Genomic DNA, 20380 nt, shown 5'->3' on the forward strand with positions numbered 1-20380 from the left:
GATAAAATATTAAGATGAGAGGAGAGAAGGCTAAATCTGAAAGATAATTTATGTTTATTGCTGAAAATTCACAGTCGAAACATACAAAATGTATGAAATGCTGAAAAAGTTGAAGTGGGAAGTTTAAACTACAGTTAAAATGGAAAGAAGTTCAAGTGTCAGTTTAAATGTAAGCTGAGTGAAGATGAAGTATCGACTGAATTACAAGTACTGAAAGGCGCCGAAGATTCAGCTGAAATTGAGGCATTGAAAGGAGCAGAAGTGTCAACCCAAGCGTTACTGATACAAGTGGAAGACCTGAAAGAAATTAGAACCAGTTCAAGTGTATAGAATGAAACGCGACGTCCACAAAAGTGTCAGCTGAACTGTAAGCACTGAATGAATATGGAATGAATTGTGTATCAATGGTGGAAGCTGTGTGAGCTAGAGGAGGTGAAGAAGCCTTTTTTTTTTTTTTTTTGTTCAGATGTGAAGACTTGAGACCTGAAAGGGGTTGAAGTGTCAACCACTGGATGCAGTTGAAATGGCAGTATGAAGCATATAAAATAGAAAATAAAAGATACTTTATACATTCTGCAAATATAGTAAGTACAAAGTGTATTAACACAAATAATGAGGTGAAGAGATATTTAGTGAATACAACAAATATTGAGGCCTATGTTCCAACCTCAAACATTAATTCCACATTGCACTTTTCACAGTTCCTTCCAATCACTGTAACATGGGGGAGAGGAAGAAGAGAAGTAAACATCAATATTAGAAAACCAAGAGCTTATTAAAAGGAAACTGAACAACCTTTTAATTCTTGACAGCTCTACTGAAAATTAAGCTAAATTATCTCATCAAATGACAGACTCTTCACGTTCTAAAAGTGTTTCTTTTTCAAATCTCTGTAGGTTTGCACAGCGCCTTAGCCGTGCAAATGAGGACAGATCCTTCTGAAAAAAAAAAAAATCTCCATTCCAACCTGACAAGTTTAAACAAAGCAATTTCAGGCCCAACTGCACCTGCAGTATTGACATGTCTCGCCAGGGGTGTCTCACCGGAAGACAATAATTTGTCTAGTAACACGACTGAAATGAGCTCAGAGTCTGGATGCTGAGGGGCAGAGTGACAGCTAGTTACAGGCTCACTTTATAAAGGACATCTCACATTAGGCAGAGTCATTAAGAATTAACACACAAACATTGCTCTCTTTATGTCCATTAACCTGCACTTATTTACAACATTACAGCTCTGGAATTAATGCAGTCTGGATTTTGAGATTGCCCTTTTTATCAGCAACCACTGTTATATAAAGATTGATCATCCATTTTATAAATTGGGTTGTAAAAAACTGGGATTTGTTCTTATTAAAGGCTGAGACTGGTGATATTCTATATTTTCGTTATTGCCAACAAAGCTAAAGCCAACATACGTCAGTCGCTCAATACTTTCCAACATCCCCAGCCTCTCTGTCGCACTGCCAAGCTGATTTGTTTCTACTGAAGACCTCAATCTTTTAAAAACATGACAAATATACTTTTAAAGGCTCAGTCATTTCCTAAATCGACTGGGCACTGTCATTATTAGCAAATGTTACTCAAACTGGAATTAACAGTACATTAGTCAGGGACTATTTTAAGCTCAATTGGTATGCTAGCAAATATTTGCAGCAGCAGTGTGGGATCGACTAGGTATATACTATACCTATACCATGAAGGAACATGTCTTGGGTGGCTCCTTGTTGTGTTTTTAGGTTTTTGAATGACAAAAGAGGTCTTTGGCATAGAGAAATAAGCTATATCAGGCTTTGTTTGTTTTGGTCTTTTCATGGGATTTGTTTACTATAAGAAAAATACAGAATATCACCAGACTTAAACTTTAAAGACATCAAACAAAGACAAAAATTGTTTACTACATTTCAGGTTTGTGTCTGCTTGAAAAGATCCATTATTAGCACATTTTTAAAGAGGATCAGCTTTCACTTTGCACTTCCTTCAGTGGGCCTGAGGGCTGAGGTTGCTAGGCAATGGTGGCTATCTCCGCGGTGACGTGATTCCCCTTGGGCCTGGTTCTCACTCATCACCTCCACAGAGAGATACAGTGACATGTGCATACACACATGCACATACACGATGCCCACACACATACACACACACACTGAGGGACCCGCTGCTGTCCAGAGGTCTTTCTCTCGCTCTGCTCTTATCTCAGGCTGTTGTCGCTCACTCATTGCTCTGCTGAGAGGGGCTTCGATGGTCTGACCTGATGAGGCTTACAGAACACCTCAGAATCCTCTCGGGTGTCAAGGAGAACCAGATGGTGACAATGAGGAGGCCCCGGGAGCAGGAGCAGCTCAGCACCTCCTCTGTCCACTGCTCAGACAAGTTGTGAACACAAAGCCCTGTTTATTCTTGAAACCTGGATGAGTGTAGAGATTTATTTTGAGTCACTAAGACCTAAAAGACCTAAGACCTAAAACATTTTAAGTGTCCTTAAAATACAGCTACTTGCGAAGTACCTCACATTGTTGAGGGGTTTTCCCCTTTATTTATTAAAGTAGAATTTTTCAGCATTTCAGTGGGATTGGTGGTTTTTCAAGTTTTGGTGTCAGTCCTTCAGATCTAATGTATGCACTCTTGACTTTGAACAAATAATAGTAATTGTTTACTAAAAGACCTACACTGTATGAGGCACACTGAGTTTGAAGGAATGTCAGAGACAAATTGGAGCATATCATCATAAAGTAAGTAAACCCCTAAGACATTTTGTATTTACTTATTACAACAGTAAGAGTCTACAGTGAGGCTATATTTGCTCACAATGACAATGCTAACATGTTGATCAGGCATAATGCTATGTTCACCATCTTGGCTTAGTGTGTTGGCATGCATAAAAACAAATTGCAGCAGAGGCTTGTAGGAATGGCATATGTTTTGCAGGTATATAGTCACAAACCAAACTACTAGACGAAATCTTTTTGACCTGATGATGGCGCTAAATTAAAAGTCTTGCGATCAACAGAGTTACTCAGATTTATCCCGAGGGGAACATGATTGTCTGAACTCAATTTCATGGCAGTTCACCCACATCCAGTATTTGTTGAGTTTGTTGAGACATTTCACTAAAAACTACAAATGTGAACCTCATAGTGGTGCAAGAGGAAACATCAAGAGATCACCAAAGTCTTTCGGATTCATCCAACTGTTGCTGAGATATTTCAATATGGACCAACCAATAGCGGTGGACTGACCAACCGATATTGCCATCCAGAGAGTCACATTGATAGCGTGGCAAAAAGTTACCCAAGTTCCAGGTCAATGACATCATCAATTGAAAGTCCCAGAGCTAGTTCCAGGCAATTCTTTTCAAGTCTCAAGTAACCACAGAAGATGGCCAAACCCTTGTCAAGTCCAACTAAGAAGGAAGAGGTCAAGGCTCCCTACAACAATTGATTTATAGTGATAGAGAACATGTCACATGAAACACTGTTGTCTGATCATTGTGATGACTGGACTGAAAGTCAGCAGCTAGCCTGTCTTGTTTTTGGCAACATAACAACTATCCACCTTGTGTTTGGTCAGTCATGAGCAATCTGTCATCAGTAATGCTGACTGACAGATTGAATGACTCCCTGCCTGACACAGATATAACAGTGCTACAGAGTGGCAGTTACAGCACATGGACCTAAAAGCTAAAAACACACCTCCCCACTAATCTGAGTGGCTTACCGAATTTTCAAGAGTAGAACAAAGTCTGACCTTTGGCATCAGGTTACAGTGTGTTGGGAGGCTTCATTGTCATCCCTCTGACACACATACACAGTCTGTGTACACTGTACCTCCAAGCATAGAAAGGAATCATGTTTTCCATTCCCCCACTCTTCCTCCACTGCAGCTGTATCCATGGGAGCACAAATCAGGTCAGAAAAACACATCAACACGGGGAAAATGATTTCATATCACATCCAGAGTGGGGAGAAAATGAGTAAGTGTGATTTTATAGTGCATTCATGAAGCACGTCATCATTTTACAATCAAATTAAAGTGTTTCTCCATGTATCAAATCTCACGTCAGGAAAGAAATGACTATAAATAGATTTCAGTAAGCATGCAGAGCGACTTCCATCCCCTTTCAGAATTATTCAAACCTGTTAATATTTCATGTGTTTTAGATTGTTTTGCTCACATACAATGTATCCCCCTACTATTTAGTCTGCCAATCTGCCATATATAAAATTGCTGATTGATCACTGTACTTATAAATGTGCATATTGATACACGTGTTTATCTAAGTATATGCAGGCATATACGTACGTGCATGTATATGTGCATGTGTGACCAATTCATACCAGGTGTCCCACATGTCTTTCATGTTGAGAAAACAAATTTTTCTGAGCAAAAATAAATATTATCTATCTATATTAATTATAGGTTCTAATAAATAATTTAGATTTTTTGATTTCCCCACACTCATAGTCTTGTGGGGAGTGTCAAAAAATACTATATTCTCTTGGGTAAAATATTTTGCAACTATGTTCATCTCTTTTTTTATTAACTATTTAATATTTGCACTAAAAAGCCTGTGCATACTTGAATCTGCATGAATATTTAGCAGCATCTACAGTATTAGGACAGACCACAGCAGCGCGTCTGAAGCTCAGCGGTCTATGATCTTTCTCTGTACACAAGTCTGGGGCTGCTTGTATGTTTATCAGAGAGCTGAGAGGCACAGGGAGAGGAGTGTGCTTACATTTCTCAAGGGGCATATTCCACTATTCCTGATTGCTATCTTGGTACTGTTTAAGTGGTGAACATCTACGCATACAGTTGAAAAGTGTTGATTAGCTCCATTTCTAAGTGAATGTACTGATGCAGAAGTGTCTATGCCCGCAGTCATCAAAATTCTCTAATGCTGTCGCTGGTGTCCTGGTATCAGTGATTACAAAAGGAAAGAATATTTTCATCCCATAATAACTTGCTCCAGACATGTTTGACAGGCTGCACATTCGTGACCTACTTAGAATATTTTTGTAGCTTAGTCAAATAGTTCACTCAGATTCTCCTGGCAGGCTGGTTATCGTTTTCCAAGTACTGATGATCTGGTCTTCGCATTTTCTTTGACCTTGTAATATGTTTTCACGTGGACTGAACTGACTTAACAACTCCAGGATGGATGGACATGACATTTTGTGCATACATTCTTGGTCTCCAAAGGATGAATCCAACATTTTTGATAATCCTTTTCTTCTTGCACCACCAGCACGTTCACAGCTTTGGTTTTGAGTGAAATGCCTCAATAAAATGTTGGATGCATAGCAATGAAATTTGGTACAGATATTCAAGGCTCAAATATCTGCAAAATACCTGGAAAATTAATTCCAATTCCAACCTCATCTATGTAGAAAATGTAGAGAATTTAGTGCCAATCAGAAAATGTCTGTATGGCGGCACCTCAGTGGCTCACCGGTTAGAGCGCGTACCACATGGACTTCTCCTAACCGCAGCTGCATGTCATCCCCTCACTCTCTCTCCCTGACTTTCCGGTCTACCTCTCACTGTATTATCAAATGAAAAAAAGCAAACACCCCCCCCCCCCCCCAAAAAAAAAGAAAATGCCTGTATGCTAATAAGCTAAACTAAGATGGCAAACATAAACTATAAACATTTTCAGCATGCTGATGTTAGCATCTGTCGCAAAGCAACCCTGTCCTGAAGAACAGCGTCGCAGAGCTGCTTGCACTGCTGTAAACTAAACAAGAAGATTAATCAAGGGTTTAGTCTGGTAAAAAAGGATATAATTTTCTTTTTTCAAATCATGGTCATGGTGACGACTTTCCATTTCTGGGGTCAGAGTTGTGCATCCTGACTGGCTGTCAGTCAGACAGCTGATACTCCTGCTCCACCTCTTTCCAGTTGAAGGGAACAACCAGTATAGAGACTAATATAAACCAGTAATGTTTTGCTCAGACTGACACTGACAGAGCACTGACCATAAGACGGGTTGAGTTATTTGCGCAGCTATAGTTTGAAATTAGTAACCAGACTACACATCCTTGTTGAACCGTGTTTGACCCCTGATTTTCCTGTAGTTGTCCCACATTAGTCATTTTCCATTTCACATGCAAAAGAACGCACAAGTTTGCACCCACTGCCCTCAGTTTGTACGCTGGCTTCGACTGTTGAAATCTGCTGAAAGATCTGCTTCCATCTGGAGACTCCGAGCACAATTAATGACCAATCAACCTAACTGTGTACACACAAACACACAGATCGGTTTACATCTCTCAAGTCTGCATATTCTGGCCCCCATAAAGCATTTCAGAACAAAAACAGCGGGTTAGCTTGTCATCACAAGCTTCATTTTGAATTGAAAAGGTCTCACATCAGTCCGTTCTCGTCTGTCGCCCCCAATACCAAGTAATCTTCCAGGTTACAACTCAGTCTTGATGTATAACGGCTCTGTCACTGTGTCTTTATCTGTCCTTGGATCAGGAGCTGTTCACCAAAAGGAACAGGCTGACAAGTGCTCCCCCATTTATGGCAGCTTTGTGGGCGCTGTGATGAGAGCAACCCAGTGTGGACAAGAGATAGATGTTCGTTCGCTGTGTCCATTCTCATTGTTGACCATGTCCTTTATCATGTTTTGACCGCCTTTGTTTCACATTACCATTCAGGTGTGTCACTGAATGGACAGTCACTATCTGTTACTGGGTTGTGTCAGTAAAGTGTAAAAAGCAGCTGCAGGATAAGATGTAGTCTTTTAGTCGCCATTGTAGATAAACCAGCACAATTAAATAATAATTATAACAATTTTTAATGATTAACTGTGGATAAATATTTTAAATTCACTTAAATCTATTTTTTCTATCTATTGTTACCTATCTTAATGAAAAATTGTCGCAATAACACACATTAAAATTTACATTAAAATGCATATCTTTACCACTTGTGTCGTTTTAATTCTACAAAAGGTAAATTGAGGAACGTCTACTTTAAGTAAGCATGGCTTTTCTTTTCATATGGCATTTTGGCCATGTCTAATCTTTGGTGTGTTTAAGACCGGACTTTATGTTGAATTAGTCTGCGAACGGCAACTTCTGCGCAGACGTGTGAGCAACGGCAAACATAAGCACAGCTTTCTCAAGCAAATAAATTTTCCTTTGAAAGACTCCTCTGAGAACATCTGCACGGGAACATCTGGGAATGGCAGGAAATTCGGCATCTCTCAGCGTGACGTGCAATGGATGTTTTTCAAGTACTTCAGAGGGATGAGCAGAGTCCTGCAACCTCCAAACCCTGACAGAATTTATGGAGTCCAGCAGCAAGTGGTTCTCATTACATGTCATCTTCCAAACAAATTGCCGTAGTGGGCTTATAAGCCAGGGTGCAGGGGTGATTTTTGCCTCCTGGTATAATTACTGTTATATTGTGTTTTCACAACATGTCCACAACATTGTTTCAGTTGTTGTTAACAGTACTTTGGTGTGATGGGACTTGAATGCAGGCGACAGAGGAGGATTTTCATGTCATTAACACTCACTACAGTGTTCACACTTCCATTAGCCTCTCTTTTAGTTTATAAAAACCCCAAGGGTCCTTGTGTGGAATAAAACCACAGACTGAGAAATGTTTGTTAATAACAGGAATCCCCCAACAGTGTGAGGGGGCATTACAGTTCCAGTTTAAAAGCCATCCAGTTTGAATAGTCTTCATCTGGCAGTGGTGAGCTACAAACTGTCTGCCAGGAATTACGGTATAAATTGTGCCTGAGACTGGGGAACTGAACAGACTGCACCTGGTCTGACACAGCTGTTTCATACACAGTTCTGCTGCTTAGATCAAGAGGCCTGATTTTGTGTTAAGGCCTTGAAAATGTCTCAGAGGCAGAAAATAGAAAACAGCAATGGTCTCTTTGGATTATTATTAGTTATTTTTATTATATGAGTTATTTAAAAACCAATGAGTTCAAGCTGTTTAATTTGGCATCTACAGGCTGGTTGAAGAGAAGAATACAAAAAAAAAGAAAAATTACAACTGATTAACTCTCATGATAAGCTTTGATCAATCTGAATGTTTATTGGCATGGTGTCTGTAGAGGGAGGATGATGTGTATAAAAGCATTTGGTTGGTTTAATGGCTCACACCAAACTTTAAAGTGGTGGTGGTTTTCTTTGTATTGTTTGCCTCATAACGGGTTTCATTTCATCAGCACTGCAGGTGTAATATACTAACGGAGTAGCGAGAGCCCGTATCGAGCCTCCTGCTTGTGACTCGATGCGCTCCTTCAAGCCAAGCAGGTGCTCAGTTGAGTTGCATCCAGTGATTTAGAGAAGCATGTCCAACCCATTATCCTCTCTTCATCCATGCCTGTCTCAGTGGATTCTTTCGTCCTGCCAGCATTTTACATTGTCCTTTGCAGCTAACAAGGACACAATGGAGTGCATATTTATATGAACGAGTACATAATCTGAGCAACATTATTCAAGATAAGATACAGTTAGACTTTTTAAACTGTTCTAAATTGTGAAATTGACTTTTTTTTTATGTATCCTTAAAGCATTTTTGTAAAAAGCACAAGCATTGTTTCTGCATTTCTCTCAGAGTATAAAAAAAACTATCCACAGTATCCATATTGAAATTATCTTATAGTCACGTGGAAACTTCTTCCTGATACACCAGAGCACCAACTAGACACATGGACTTTCCACATTTAGAAACATCAAATTACTATTCAATTGTTCAATTGCAAATACAGTGTGTTCATCCTGAATGTGGCATTTCTACACACATGTACACTCAGCTTTATTAGATACACTTATACAATCTAATACCAATCCAATTTAACTGTTGAGAGGTGTTTTTAATATTCTGCCCCCCTCATGTATGTAAAAAATTAGAAACAGCTCCCAATATGATGTAACCTACTACAACACCTCCTGTAACTATGTCCTCGTTTAGTAATAGAGAATTGATTTTTCATATTTTCCACACTGTCAACAAACTTCATAAAGGTAGAATTTGTGGTAGAGCTGTTGTAGTGAATTACAAATGATTGAACAGGTGTAGCTAAAAAAAAAAAGTGGCCACTGAGTGTATAAGCATGTTTAAATTGAATAAATTAAAGAAAAAAAATTAATCTCTGAATTCATATAGATTATCATTTAATGCCTTAATAATGTTCTAACTACAGTAAATTAGCTCAAACTCTTTTTAAAATCTGGAACATATTTATGCTCTTATTCAATTTTCCTTTCAATCACTAAATGCGGAGTATATCAATACTATTCTCGCAAAGAATGAAGAGACAATAGCAACGAAGAACTATATAACTTTGCTCTCTTCATATAGTCTCTCTGTGTAGTTAGACTGGAACCGTCCCCCGGGTGAAGACCCCTCAAGCCTCGGGTGGAATGTAAAACAGGTGCTGCACAATTGGTTCCCCCACAGCGGGGGCGAAAGAAAAACAGCCGCCCCTGCAGGAACATGACTGACAGAACATCACATTCTCCAGCCAGCTGCGTCTCCAGATGATCCCTTACTTACACAGTCAGACTTAAGGGATAACATACAGCATGCATACAATATATTATGTGTTCTCATTCAACTGCAAGATCCACTGAATTAAAAAATTGAATTAAATTAAACTGTAGTGGTTAAATATTCCTTGATAGCATATTTTCTGATTTCTCGGACGGATTAGTTTTAATAGAGGAGATATATGTTTGTCATAAGACTAAATATGTGCGGCTTTGTCCTGCTTGACACCTTGTGTGTTCTTCAAGTGTAACATCTGGCATGGATTCATACAATGAAATTCTGGCTGGAGACTCAAAGAAAGGAATTTTTAATTGAAACCACTCTGAAGCCTGTGAGACTGAAATGTCTCCTGGCAAAAGCCTTCAAATACATACTCATGTTGCTTTGTCATGTGACCTCCTTCACCCATTCAAATAGTTTTTCCACATTTGTTGACTCCTGGTGTCAAACTGATAATAGTCTTTTCATGCTGATACATGAAAAGTTAAAAGTTATATCTTTTTGGGAAAATGGAAAGTCTTGGCCTTGCTGTCAAAAAATCATTCAAGTCACCAAACACTATGAGTGAAAAATGCATTTTATTGAAACCATTTTAACATCTACACTAGCTGTGGTTTTGGTTTGTCCATGAAAGTCTACTGCTGCCTCCCTTCCATCAGTCCAGCCCTGACCATAGCACATACCGGCACAACACTGAACCTACTGCTGTGCAACAATACACACATTCACAGCCCACAGACAGCAAATTGCTTCTCTCATTCCCCACCACGCCCTGCTTTCGTTCTCAGCCACCTGCAAAACAAACTGTGCTGGAAATTTCACTACAAATTACCCTGTGTCTGCCAAATCCCCCCGGGAGCGGAGGAAAATCAAAACCTTGGATCTCCCTGCCCCCGCAGAAACAGACATTAGCCTCACTCACATAGAAAATATCTTGACTGTATTTTGGTTTATAACACTAATAACCATGTTTTTTTCTTATTTATGAAATTCATTAAATCTGTTTTGTTACATTTGTTTTATAGAATTTTATGGTTTCAATTTGTATCTGGCAGTTTTAAGAGATTTCATTTGGCATTAAAAGTGGAGACAAGTCTTAAAAAACTACTGTTAACCTTTCACCAAAAAGCTGATTTGAATTAAAAAAAAATTGAAAATGTGTGGAGGTGAAGAGGAGAAACCATATGAAACTTCCCAGTTTACTTTTGTCATCACTAATTTCATGAACAACCCATACTTCTGTGGGCTTCGGGTCAACATGACATCGTGAAACTAAGCCTCCATTCCCACTAAGAAAGAGTGAAAACTGAGACCTGTTTCGCTTCAGGGGAAAATCAAAGGAAGGCACATACCTTAGCAGTGAATAATGATCAACAGCATTAACCAAACAGCATTTACATTGTCAGGGCCACAGTGCCTCCTGGTGTCGGCTCTGCAGAACTCCAGACAGACAGGAATGTCAGAGAGAGAGAGAGTGAGTCAGTGGCCGATGTGCCAGAGAGATGAGTGTTGAAAGCTCCTTGGAAAAAGGATTAGGGCTGTTTATGTTGGCCAAGTGGCCCGCTGCCAGCTGCTCAAGTGTGCAAACTTCTTAAAGCTGCAGAGCTTCAGTTTGCTCATGAATCTTTTCACTCTATTTACCCTCCACCCAGACTGTATGGATGGTTGTGCTTTGTTCAGGGGGAAAGCCCCTCCAGCTTCAGCCCCCACCTCCATAGAAACTCACTCTACTCCAAAAAAGTGCTGGATTCAAAACCAGCTCTTCTGCTACACCACCCCTCAAAAACACACCCGTACACAGAGTGCGCATAAATATGTATAAGTAGAAAAATGTATTTTGAGTAGAGTTTAGAACTGTTTCAGCATAATCTGATAGTTATATGTCAGTGAACCTCTTCTGCTCATTGGCATGTACTGTTTAATACTAATCAGACTCACCATAGTGTACTTGGCTTGTTGAAAGTAGGAATCCGATCACATTAAGTAAATTTATCCTCTACAGGAGCAGACTTGATATGGATTTCATCAAATATAAAAAGGCAGGGAGTAGAAGTGTCCAGGTTGGAGGTAGAGGAAAAAGGGGGAGCAGGGGAGGCCCGTGTATTAACAGTAGGATAAGACTCAGCCTGGGAGGTGGCAGCATGCCAGAGCTCTGCGGCCTGGAGCTAGATCAGAGCAGGGTTCGTGAGCTGTAGTTATGAGACGAGGGTCTCAGGTCATGGAACAATAAAAGGCACAGAGCCTCTGTGGCAATAGAGCTAAACTACAAATTTTGTTCTTGAGTCTTAGAAAATGCTCATATAGTTGTTGTTCACTATATGGATTGGACTGCTGCCCTCAAGTGGACAACTTACTTACACACACACACACACACACACACACACACACACACACACACACACACACACACTGGTTCTAAGATATTCATTTGTTGCAAATTCATAAAATTAATCTATCCAGCTGTCCCCATGTTTTTGAATTCCTACAGCACTTGTCTCTTCGGGATGTATGAAGAGTGTTTTTGGCTTTACACATCAGGTCCAAACTGTTTGGACAGCAACATTTGGGTATAATATTTTTCAACCAGAATATCCACCTTCAGACACTGGATTTCCTATTTGTTTTAGCAGTGCTGCTCTGCTGCTGACCTTGTCCTTAGATTTCTGCAGAGAGAGTGAATGCAAAACAATTCATTTTGCGTTTGGGTCTTTAAAATCCTGAAGGTTGTGTTACTGAGTGAAATCATATTTCATATCTACTGTGTAATTTCTTGTACAGATTTATTGTATTGTTTATGTATGAACTGTTCATATTTAAAGAACTGGCTATGGTGTCCAAGAGTGTACCAAGGACATGCATTGTGGTAGGGTTTTCCCTTTGAGTAAATACATAATGCACGATCCAAAGTTGGACCTTTCACTTGCTTGTATAAGCACAACTTGGAGGACTGGTATCAAACTATGATCTTTGTATGGTGTTGAGGTAATATAACTCTTTAAAAATCCATATCACATTGAAGTTGTTTCTCATATACTTATATTTTGAATTTTACTCTACTCACATCTATAGGTATTTCCACTGGAGGGACTGGTTTATAAACTGATGACTGACTGGGCAGAAGTTCAGTGCTCTCTGTAAAGTACTCTATTCAGCTACTGATAAGTTGGACCTCCAACTGTGGGAGTACTCAGAAGACTTTGATGTATAGCTGCTATACAAGCTTTGGTTATCATTTACTCAAAAAATGAATTTAAACTTTTTTGACCATCCAAAATAATGTATAAACCTACATGCAGTTTCACTCAGGAGCTGTCAAGACAGAAGACTGTCGCCATCCCTCCAAAACCCAACACACTACAGCAACGGTTTGTGCCTGCTATCTTTAGGCAATTGTGGGTACTGCAAGTAATCACAAATTACACGTATGTGCATATGTATGTATATTTAGTTGTATATTAGCTGTAGTGAGTGTTTTATCAGTTCATTGTGTGTGTGTGTGTGTGTGTGTGCGCGTGTGTGCGTCTATAATCACATTATAAATGACCAATTGTGCTAATATAGCCTACTCTTTAGTGGCAAAAATAATTGTCAAAAAAAAACTTTCAGACTCGTATACCATATACACTCACTTGTCAGTTTATTAGGAACCTAGCTAAAAGTAATGCAATCTAATACAACAGTCCTGCAATAAATCCTCCATTCATGACGATTATGTTCATTTTGTGTTGAAATTGTGTTGATTTAATTGTATGTTCACTTTGGAGGCTACAGCTTGTGGTGCTGTTGCTGTAAACTGAATGTTTGTATTAACTAGACACCTGCTGAATAAAAAGATTCAGACATTCATCATGTCCACTCTTCCATCCAAAATATAACTTAACTTTTTAGAAATATGTCAATAAAATTAGAGTACTTCAGACTTTAAAAAGTGCACTGGACAAGCCATGACAAATCCACACCTGTTCATGGTGGACTCAACTACCCATCAAACAATGCAAGATGGGAGTGTGTGCAATACCATACAAACTTAACTATAAAGGTTTAAGGCACTTTTCTAAATCTCACACTTCAGGGACATTGTAGATGAGTAAATGTAATTTTCTAAATGCAACACCTTGAATTTTAAAGATTGCAAGGTGTCAAATGAACTCATACAACCCAAAAAGATAAAGTATATTGCACCACATTGTTACTGTAAACACAATTCACGTTTTTGGCATTGTCAGATCCGGAGACAAGGCATGAGGTGCACGGCAATAACTAAACACTGAACACATAGACACAAAAAAATAAGTTAGATCAAAAAAGGCACACAAATAACGCTCAAACCCATGTCAAATACAGTGTAACCTCACTCAGCTTTGGCAACAGAGAAACACAATATATCTCTTCCAGTTTTGGGCTTAGAGTTTAAAAATATATTGTTGTACCATGACAGACATCTGATTTACACCTGATACGCGACACTGATATGATGACACTTTATGTGTTGATATTGACAACAGGCAGTGGTGGGAAGGCAGCTTGTGCTAAAGCCTAAACAGAAATACCTACAGTGTGGATTTTTTACTCCAGACACAAAGTTTTCCATTTGCACTCATTTTTCAGCTTGATTCATGTGAGGATTTCATATGACACAACCACTTAATACCTCAGATTTAGTAAAACACCTGAGGAACTGTGATCCCAGCAAATATCAAGAGTTTTTCAAAAACAATCAGGGAAACACAGTCCCAAGAATAATACTTCAGAAAACTGTTCTCTACGAAAGCTGTTTGATGAAATACTGTTCAACTACATTGTCACAAAAATGAGAACAGCGTGCAGCTACTTCACTTCAGTGCAACCACTGAAGTATCTGCATCAATCATCACAGTTATGGTAAAATAAAACGTAAATGTCACTGGTATAAACCAGACACGGTGATATTGCACGGAGTTAAACCTTTAAGAGATTTGGCTTTATCTTGATTGTCACATTCTTCTGAGGTCTAACCCAACAATCTTAAAATGATTCTGGTTTTCTAAGACTCAAGTCTGGACTATCCCGGTTCTTGAAAATCCTCAGGCCTCATTAAGCTGAGGTCCATCCCTGAGTCATTTGAAGATTTGATGGATGACTGTAAAGCACCACTACCATCTGTTGGTGAAACTGCTCCATTATCTTTTGTTTTGAAATAAATTACATAAAATAATGGCAGGACAATGCCTATCAGGAGCATGGCGACTACAGCGTTCCACCATTGGATTCCCCAGTCTGCACCGTGACTGGTCAGGCCCCGTCGTCTGAAACCAAACCTTTGCTCTTTTTCTGAGTTATCCAAGAAATCCTCATCTTGATCATTCGTAGTCTGAATTAGTTTCTCAATGTCATTATCCACCTCGATTAGAAAGTCTGTGACCTCCTGTAGATGTGGTTGGGATCTGGCTCTGTCCTGAGGCCTGACTGGTGTGGTGGATGAATGTGGCATCTCTTCTTGAAGGTCACTTGGGTCTGTGTAAGTCTCAGTTAAAAAGCTGTGTTTCTGAACTGGTATTTTGATAGATGTCAGTGCAAATAAATCTTGCTCTTGCATAAGGTTGTTCACCCGCTTTATATCGGCCACCTGTGGGTAGAAATGGGAATGAAGGAACATTAATATCAATACAGTACAATTATTAAAACACTGAGGGGGATCACCAACACAAGAAATTCTTAAAAAATAAACAAATAAATGTTTACCTTACACCCATATTGTAGTGCAAGCTTGTTAAGATTGTCACCTTCTAACACCTTCCGCTCCAGCAGCTGTACGTTTCTCAGTCTGTCCTGCTCCTGCTCCAGGAAAACCCGCGGCCTCATCTCCATGACACTGAGCTCCTCATCATCTGAGGATATGGCTGACTCATTTGGCCTCCTCTTGAACATATACACATGGCCATCTGCGCTGGCATGGACATCCACCGGGGCCTGGAAAGCCCGTGGAACATGCTCGCCCCGCCGCATAATGACACCCAAGCCTGTCGGGAATATCCCAATTCCAACAGTCAGTTTTTTATTTTTTATTTAACAACTACCACAGAAATATATATATATATATATATATATATATATATATAAATATATACATAATATATAAATACATACATACATACATATATTTCAATTTAAAAATGTTTTGTAATGCATATTTTAAAACTTGAGACTCTCAGTTGCATCTCACCTGTGTTTTGGCATACTCAGTGCAAGACTAAAATTATTTTCATATTGATTTATATGCCAGTTATTTGACTAATTGTTCACAATTTCACAGAGTCCAAGGATATGTCTTCAAATGTTTTGTTTTACCAGCACAGCAAAATTCTGAAAAGGATTTTAGTTTACAATGATATAAACCAGAGAAAAGCTGCAAGCCCTCACATTGGAGGTTTTTTTTTCCCATAGCTGAATACTTTTTATATAACAGATTCACCTAAATCTTAATGCCAGTGCTAACTCACAATGTTTAGTGGGTGGACAGGACTGATGCATTCACAGGAGAATTTCAGTGACTCATGCTCAGCAGAGGAAAAAAAAATTCAACTGCACTTCACTTCGCCAGGATTCTATTTAACCCCCCTTTTATTTTATGTACCCTTGTTATCAATAAAGTGTTGCCACGGTTAACTTTCACAATGTGTGAATCTAACAGTAGTTTATTATTGGAAAACCATACTATTAACGCCACATAACACAAACAAACCACACCGACAGCTCCCTTTTGCGAGGAGTCTCAGTGGCTGTTCGGTCCGCGTCTCAATAACTTTTATACGATCCTAAGCGAACCAAAGCAAATGTTACCTCCACCTACATTAGTTATGTGGTTGACTATTAACCTCGGATTCCACCTGAAACATTTAATTGAATTCAATTTAAGCTTACAGTTACGTTTACATGTTGACAAGTAAAGTTGTAGGAGGACGGAGCAAAACAAGGAGCACTTGAAGGGAGCACTAACGTTAGCTAACATGCTAATGTAGCTAACAGCAGCAAGTTAGCTTTAGCTCTTGCATGTGTTAACCCAACTGTCGGCACCGTGGCAGAAAGCAAGTCAGCAAACTGCTTTACTCCGGCTTCAGCTACGCTTAGCTCATGTGTTTGAGATCACATAAATAAACGCTACTAACATGAAACACAGTTTCACAGACTATTTAAACTCAGACGGCGCTGTTTCCATCCAGTTACCTTATCCAAATGCTTTAGCAACAGTAATGCAAGCCACCGCCGTCCCACGGCAGTCCGTCCCAGCTTGGCTTACTAACATTACAACAGCCAGCGGTGTCAGTGGCTACTGGGTTAGCTTACTTCTTCTTCTTTGTACCTTCTGTAAAACAAATTGGCATAGACGGGATTTACCATACCGCCACCTACTGCTCTACAAATGACACAACATTGACAACAGTAAATGATTTTTAGTTCTAAATAAAAATGTTCAGTTAAGTGGTAATGATGATGCTCTTTTTTTTTTAATTGTTGTTTGGTTCTGTTGTGGTCATCTGCTGTGTGTGATGTATTTATGGGCAGGTTATTAAACTAAAACTAAAGCAGTGTAATACAGCAGTTCTGCAATACACCATACCTTCATGACATTTACAGTTGAAATAATTTTCATAGATTGTGTGAAGTTGTGTCAATTCAACTGTATGATAAGATTGGAGGCTGTAGTTTGTTAAGCTGTTGAACTGTATTGTATTATACTAACAGGCATCTGTAGCCTATTATTTTGTCCACCCTATTTATATCAATGAGGGCAGGCTAAATAATAGAAGTGCCTCTCTGTATAATGCAATAAAGTTCAACAGCACCATAGACGACATCCTCCAAAACGATCAGTATGTTGAATCAGCAGCTCTCTAAAACAGTTTCAACAAAAGCTGAACATTATAATCTTCATAAGGAGGATTTATTGTAGAGCTGTTGTATTAGGCTGCATAGCTAGATTTAGCTAGATGGACCTAATAAACTGACAACTGAGTGTTTGCTAGTGTGGATACACACTGTAGATAAAGGTTTTCCCACATATGTGACAATACCTATTCACATTCGGATGCCAAACCACTGAAAATGACTTTAAATTCTGACTTTGGCCACTGTTGTACCATTTGTGACTTTTCTGATTTGTACATAGAGCACAGTTCCTGTATGTATAGGAAAATTAAATGTGTTTGAAAGCATGTAGGACCTCAGAGCACAAGATCTCAGAGAATTTAATGATGTGCTCAACATTTTTTGTATGGCCTGCAGCTCTGCACTAAAATTGGCCTAGTACACCATCACTTCTCAAAATCTACAACTTATAACTGATGCTGTATAATATAAAAAATAGCATATGAGAATTCCTTTCTTACTTTATACACTAATTGAAATTTAGCAACTTTCTTACAATATTGGTGAGGACAGCAACAGTACTTAGCCTGGGATGAGAGGAAGCTAGAATGTGAATATTGGTTCCTGTGTCTCAAGGGAAAGAACAAAAGAGGCATAAAGGTCTGTGTAATGGTGGGACATTCTTAAACCACTAGATGGGGCTATTGATCTTTCACGTCACTTCATCAGAGTTGCTTATCAGATCAGAGAAACTGATGCTGAGCCATTTTTGCAAGGGGCAAAGCATTATTTCCTACTTTGTTATTTATTGCTATTATTAATTATCAGTTTGGTAGTTTATCCAAAAAAAATGACAGCAATGTTGAGTCACCTGGTGGATGCCACCACAAAAATAGATACCATATATGAGCACTCTTGTCTGCAATCTGTACCACATCCTGCATGGTGAACACTATCAGGAAAAAGGTATGAGCCAGCATATAGCCTTCCCAATCAATAAAAAATATTTAATCAGCTCAATTACTGCACTAAACCCCAGGGTGAGCTGAAACAATTGTCAGCATTATGTGGTTATACTGGCTGTTGTACAACAGGTTTTTACCCTGTGAAAAACTTTGAGCATAGCAATTTCCTCCACTATAGCTTAAAGTTTATTTAGATTGAAAGTCACCAGGAGTAAAACTCCAGAGTCCAGCTCATGAAAACATGTCTGTTTTTCCTTCTTCAGCAGCTTCTTAGAGAATCTCCCCCATGTTCTACTAGAGGAGATGTCTTTATCTCAGTGTATTACAAAAACTAGACATAACAAACCAACAGCAGCTCATGTTATCCTGGGACATCCATGGTTATCCATCTTGCAGCTAGCATACAGAAAGTATGTTATCCCATGTAAGACACATGAAAGGGCATTACTCTTCCACTACCACCTTCCAAAGACACGAAGGAAAAGATGTTTGTGAACTGTCTAGGTTACATATACACTAAAAAGTGTCAGTGTTCTGCAATAATGATCTGAAACCCCATGTTACTTAAAGGTATGCGCTAACAGACTGAAATCGATTAAAAATAGTTGGAGTAACATCCAAACAGTGATTCCAAATCAAGGCTACAAATAAATACATACCACACTGAAAAAAATTACACTGAATTACAAATGACTTGAATGTCTCTTGTTAAGACAGAATAAACTATAAAAACAACACAGGATAATATAGACATATAGGAGGTGAATTTTTAAAATGCCTCCTCTGTCCTCCACAGTTGTTGAAGTTCGTGCGTCCTTGCGTACCTTGGAGCGTGACAAACGTCCCGCCTGATTGGTCAATTCTGAACAGCGCGCATTAATTTAAATGAATGTAGTTGCTGATCCTTCCATGACATGCACAACTTTAGTTTACATAAAGGGGACTCTGGGCCTATTATAAATATGAGGCGGACATGAAAATTACCAGTACTTTGAAATGTATGTCCTAAAGGGGTTTGAGACAGTGCTTAACTTGGACTAGTCTCTTACGCCTTGCCAATCAGTCTCCTGAAACACCTGTATGCTGAGGCCTAGTTGGCACACAGAGGCGGCGCGCTGGGCCGGTCGGTGGTAAGCAAATTACGATTTATAGTATTAAAACGTTACCTATAAACGTACGCGTGTCTTATATTGAAATGTTCCCCTAATTAGAGAGCAGAAATATAACTTCAATCGATAACTTCATGGCTAACCAAGCTAAATATGGAGTGACGTTAGTCAAGATAAGCTAGCCTTATCATAAGAAAGATGCTAGCTTATTTTAAGATACTGCTAGCTTACCTTTGTTTAACTTTAGCCAACAGAAAATGTTTGGGTTCTTTTTTTAAATCATTGTGGGGAAAAATGAAGTAAAACGTGATTTTGTTGTTGACCTGACTGGGTGCACAGGGGTATTCCTACTGTATGAAACTATAAAGGTGTCATTTCAACAATGCAAGGCCAAAATATTATAAATCTCATAAAGCATTATTATATATGAAACATTCGCCCTGCCAAGATTTTTAAAGTTTCTCTTATGCAGAGTGGGGATGTCCTGAAAACAGTCCCCCCCCTGCTGTTTGTTTCTTTTGTGTCTTAATGGCAATCACAGCTTGGCATTTTTACAGCTGATATATTGTGGCAAACAAAGGATTGGAAATGGATCAGGGTTGATATAAGTAATACTGATCCATCAAAAGATGCCTGTCTCATGTAGTCGATCAGCGGACCACTGGCTCCCAACTAGCCTTGGTCTCCACATATCTCCTTAGATATTAGGCCATGTCCCACACATTGGCCAACTTAAAAACCATTCAATTTCATTTGAATCTCATATTCTTTATTTTTGTACTCTTCATCATACAGCACACTGATGTTTAAAAACTGAGGTAAATTGTCTTGTCATGTTGTTTTTGTTTGGCTTTGTTGTGGAGTTAGCTAGATTTCTTCCAGTCCGTGCTTATAGAAGGAAAAACTTCAGAGTGAACCAGAATAATATGCAAGGCTGTTG

At 39.0% G+C, this 20380-nt stretch overlaps 1 protein-coding gene across 1 annotated transcript; it reads right to left on the minus strand.

The window, feature by feature from the left end:
- Nucleotides 1–13172: 13172 nt before the first annotated feature.
- LOC111228582 (lysM and putative peptidoglycan-binding domain-containing protein 4-like) lies at nucleotides 13173–16835 on the minus strand. Its single transcript, XM_022754559.1, has 3 exons — nucleotides 16725–16835; nucleotides 15243–15520; nucleotides 13173–15126 (listed from the first exon to the last, which is right to left on the minus strand). Exons 2-3 carry the CDS (start codon nucleotides 15504–15506, stop codon nucleotides 14563–14565), a joined length of 828 nt encoding a protein of 275 aa, XP_022610280.1. The 5' UTR covers nucleotides 15507–15520; nucleotides 16725–16835; the 3' UTR covers nucleotides 13173–14562.
- Between the last annotated feature and the right edge of the window lie 3545 nt (nucleotides 16836–20380).

Source organism: Seriola dumerili, unplaced genomic scaffold (assembly GCF_002260705.1).
Source record: "Seriola dumerili isolate Sdu_G_001 unplaced genomic scaffold, Sdu_1.0 BDQW01000219.1, whole genome shotgun sequence".
In the NCBI taxonomy this organism is placed as follows: Eukaryota; Metazoa; Chordata; class Actinopteri; order Carangiformes; family Carangidae; genus Seriola; species Seriola dumerili.